We start from the raw sequence: 4,733 nt of genomic DNA, 5'->3' as shown, positions 1-4,733 counted from the left end.
ATTTCTGTAGAAATGAGTCATGGCCGGGAGAAGTCGTCATGAGCGCTGGACCGGATGGAGAAGAAAAAAACTACTAGAATCTGAGGCGTCGTCACCTGTGAGTCACTAGATTTATAGAGAAACTGTCACCTCTCCTGACATGTTTATTATAGGAATCCTTGTATTTCACAAAAAGTATTTCTGCAGTCCAGGACTGATAGACAATTCCCCTTGTCAGGAGGATGTGTCCCTGCACAGTGTGACAAGGGAAATCGTAACACTGTTAATGCTTGCCCAAAAAGGTAGTGTTAAAAATAGATACGGCGCGGCAGGGCGGCGGTGAGGAAGGGGGGCCCAAGTTTGGGTAACAGCCCAGGGCCCATGGTCTACTTAATCCGTCACAGGCCAGTTTTAATAAATCTCGCCACGGAATATCCTTTGGAAAAAAAATGGACATTAAAATTGATCAAAGTTGGAAGCTTCAAATTCAATTGGGGAGGTTTATGAAAAGTAGTGCAGAGGAAAAGTGGAGTCGTTCCCTTCAGTAACCAATCAGATTCCATCTCTCCTATTCCAGAGGATCTTTGGAAACCTAAAATCTGATTGGTGGCTCTGGGCGACTACTGTACTTTTCTTTTGTACTACTTTTCATAAATCTTACCGAATGTGTGCAGACCTCTATTAACCAATGCAAAGAAGTTTTTCCAAAGGACTAAAAACTACTATGGGCAGCCATTTTTGCACTCCTTTGGGCATTGTCACACAGCTTCTTCACAAACTGGAGAAAAACAAAGCTCCTATTTAGGTGAAGGAAGTATTCACTTTGCAACTTACCGAGTTTGGTGTTTCTGAATGACTAAATTATGATCGTGGATCAGGACCCTATCGGTGACCATAAAGATAGAAAAGATTTTTTTCAAAAATGGTCTGTAATACTAACACGCTGATGCTTTAAAGAGGACCTGTCACTGGTCATATAATGTGAACTGGTCTACTGACCTGAATAGCGCTGTCTCCCTGATTCCAGCACTGTTTTTCTTTTTTTCCTGATATAGAGATATGACCCACTGTTGTGTTGGCTCCCTATATGCTAATTTGCTGTAGTTAGTCAAGGGGGTGGGGCTAGCTTCCCTGCCTCTGATACTGACCAACCAGCGCGAGGCAGCTTGAGGGTAGTTCACGCCTTGTTGGCTAACTACAGCATATAGGGAGCCAACACAACAGTGGCCATATCTCTGGAATGTGGGGGTCCAGGAAAAAAAGAAAAACAGCGCTGGAATCAGAGACAGCGCTAATCAGGTCAGTAGACTGGCTCAACTTATATGACCAAGTGACGGGTCCTCTTTAAATTTGGAGAAGAAAAACTGGAGAAGAAAAACACTATTAGTTGCAAGATAAAAATGGATTCACATCCACATGTGTGTAATAAATTAAGATGAGTTTTATTTAGTTTTTTTTATGCATTATAGGTTCCGAAAATAGAATTGATGCCTTAGGAGTCATTTTCTGATTGACATTTCTGTAATATTCCTCATCAGTTGGAGCATGAAAACGGCACCTCGATTGAGTGCATCATTTGATGTATCGCCATGTCTGCCTTACGGGCAAAACGTTTCCCACATTTTGCACATGAAAATGGCTTCTCCCCTGTGTGGGTCCGCTTATGAGTGACAAGGTGTCCTTTACTTGTAAAACATCGCCCACATTCACAACAGGAGAAAGGTTTCTCCCCTGTGTGAGTCCTCAAGTGATAGATGAGGGCGCCCTTGTTGGTTAAATATTTTCCACACTCCGAACAAGAAAAGGGTTTTGTCTTGGTGTGAATTATTTGATGTTTAACAAGATACGATTTGTACTGAAAACACGTCCCACAATCGGAGCACTGAAATGGGTTCTCTCCTGAGTGAAATTTCAGATGTGTTGCAAGTATAGCTCGATTTGTAAAACATCTTCCACACTCGGGACATGGGAAGAGAATTTCACCAGTGTGGGTACGTTGATGACTTACCAGCTTTGACTTTTGACTGAAACACTTCCCACACACTGAACATACAAAGGGCTTTTCTCCAGTGTGAACTCGGTAATGTCTAACCAGGTCAGATTTACGCATAAACAATTTTCCGCATTCTGAACAAGAGAAGGGTTTCTCCCCTGTGTGGATTCTTTTATGGACGTTAAGAGACCCGTTTTGGGTAAAACATTTCCCGCATTCAGAGCACTGATACTTGTTACCACTTCCATGGGCTATTCTACCATTATGGGAGTCTGTTATATTGTGAGAAATGGGGTAATGTCCTGGAGAATTGTGTGCGGGCTTGTCATTGTCTATGTTACAATCAGAAGACAACATGAGACATTTCTCCAGTGTATTCTTGATCATGGATCCATCTGCACGAGAAAAATAAAATCTTTAAATATTAAAGTTTACTACAGAAACATCTTACAATAACAAGCAAATATTTATAAATCACTATTATTGAAAGGATCAAGGCTAAGGCCTCGTTCACATCTGCGTTGGGGTCCCGTTATGACGTTCCGTCGGAGGTTTCCATCAGAACGGGAACAGGAACAGACACAAACTGACGGAAACCAGAGGTTTCCGTTTCCATCGCCATTGATTTCAATGGTGACGGATCCGGTGCCCATGGTTTCCGATTTTCTCTGTTGTGCATCGGACCCGTAGTTTTGCCGGAAGCAATTGCCTAGGCTATTGCGTAATTTGATGCAGAAAATCGGAATCAAAACGGTAGGTAAAGACAGGCAGGTCAAATCCGCACCGTTCTTTTATGCGTTTTTAGGTCGATTTTTACATTTTGCTGCGTTTTTTTTCCAATTTTGTCAGATACAATTGTGAGGCAGAAACACAAGATAAATTGACATGCTGTAGATTATAAAATACGCACCGCAGGGCAATTTATGAGCAGGAAAAATTCTGCTTTGTGTAGATGAGATTAGTTGAAACCTGATTTGCCTTCGCAGGTACTGTATTACGCTGCGGATTTGCTGCAGGAAAACCTGCACGGCAACTCCGCACGTAATACGCAGCGTGTGCATGTCACTGAAGGCTCCTCCTTCCCACCTCTCATTTGGCAAATGCATTTTCCTCACTAGTTTACATTGGCAGAGAAGATGGCAGAATACAAGACTGACGAAGGGGTTAAACATGGGCAATATGTTCCTCTTTTCTGTATTTAGTGGTTAGTAGTCACCTAGACTGGTATCTGTGAGAATGTCCTCCTCTGTATTCTGCCAATCATGCCAGATAAATGTCTCTCCTTCTTCCTCTAGCCCTTCCACCTCTTCAACTTTAATAATAACCAGTTCTTCAGCCTAAAAAAAGAAAGAAATCAAGAAAGACAAAAAATCTAAACGTACAAATCAAACATAATAACGTTCAATATGTGTAGAGGTTCCACAGGTCACAGTGTCGTTTCTAAGATATTTGCTATATACCTGATGACTCTGTCGGACATTGTGATTTTTCTCTGGTCTATCCTTGGGGTTCACTGGACTGGCACATCTCCCTGCTGGCCATTTCCTACTGGATCCATCTATAGGAAACACGTGGACAGTGACTGAATACATAGTGTATATTTGATGAAAAGATGGTGGGGTGACAGATAGGTGACCCTCAAAACTGTTCTCTTCTTAAGGGGTTATGCGGGGACCAAAATGTATTAGCGGTGTAGTCTGTGCAGTATGTGAGTACACTCGCTAATATACATTCCGGTCCCCGGTGGCGCGGATTATGAGATTTCATAGATTTTTATAGCGCTGCCGGGGGACCGGAAGTCTAGTTGCAGTGTCTTCTTTGATGACGATATGACTCTTCGTCATGTGACCGGCCCCGCTTTACTCTATGTACAAGCAGGAGAAATAGAACAGCGATTACATAGAGTACAACGGGCTCAGTCACATGACAAAGAATCGTCATCAAAGAAGGGGACCGGAATGTATATTAGTGAATGTACTCACATACTGCAGGGATAATCATTTTTTGACCCCGCATAACCCCTATAATGGAAGTCTCCTCTTACCCGGTGATGTGCGGTTCCGGTGGTCCTCCATCATGACGTCCTTGTACAGATCCCTCTTACCCGGTGATGGGGTCTGGTGGTCCTCCATCATGACGTCCCTGCACAGATCCCTCTTACCCGGTGATGGGGTCTGGTGGTCCTCCATCATGGCGTCCCTGTACAGATCCTTGTGTCCTTCTATATACTCCCACTCTTCCATGGAGAAATAGACGGTGACATCCTGACACCTTATAGGAACCTGACACACAATGAGACAGTCATCATCCCGACACCTTCATAGCGTCACTATATAATGTCCCAGCATTCCCGGTGGTCCTCACCTCTCCGGTCAGCAGATGAATGATCTTGTTGGTGAGGTCCAGGATCTTCTGCTCATGTATCAGTGAGTGAGGTAGAGGTCCTGTGATGGGGCTGTGGGTCCTGCTCCCTCCTCCTGACACACGGGAACGGCCGCCGGAGGTCACACCCTCATCACATGTTTTCTTCAGGACAGTGTAGTCCTGTGTATGGGGAGACACTGATACATGTCCCGATACACATTCTTTCAATCCCTCATACTCGTAGTATATTAATATAGATTAGAGAGACGTCATGTGACATAACTCCCAGAATCCCTCACCTCTCCCGTTAGCAGGTAGATGATCTCCAGGGTGAGGTTTAGTATTCTCTCATTCTTATGACGGATTCCTTTACCCATCATGATGACACAATTAATGG

At 43.7% G+C, this 4,733-nt stretch overlaps 1 protein-coding gene across 1 annotated transcript; it reads right to left on the bottom strand.

Annotated features, from left to right (window-relative positions):
* Window positions 1-1,420: 1,420 nt before the first annotated feature.
* Window positions 1,421-2,391, bottom strand: LOC142720721 (uncharacterized). Its single transcript, XM_075848813.1, has one exon. It carries the CDS (start codon window positions 2,357-2,359, stop codon window positions 1,514-1,516), a length of 846 nt encoding a protein of 281 aa, XP_075704928.1. The 5' UTR covers window positions 2,360-2,391; the 3' UTR covers window positions 1,421-1,513.
* Window positions 2,392-4,733: the final 2,342 nt, after the last annotated feature.

This window comes from Rhinoderma darwinii, unplaced genomic scaffold (assembly GCF_050947455.1).
Source record: "Rhinoderma darwinii isolate aRhiDar2 unplaced genomic scaffold, aRhiDar2.hap1 Scaffold_501, whole genome shotgun sequence".
Taxonomy (NCBI): Eukaryota; Metazoa; Chordata; class Amphibia; order Anura; family Rhinodermatidae; genus Rhinoderma; species Rhinoderma darwinii.
This window is presented reverse-complemented; position numbering and strand designations above follow the sequence as displayed.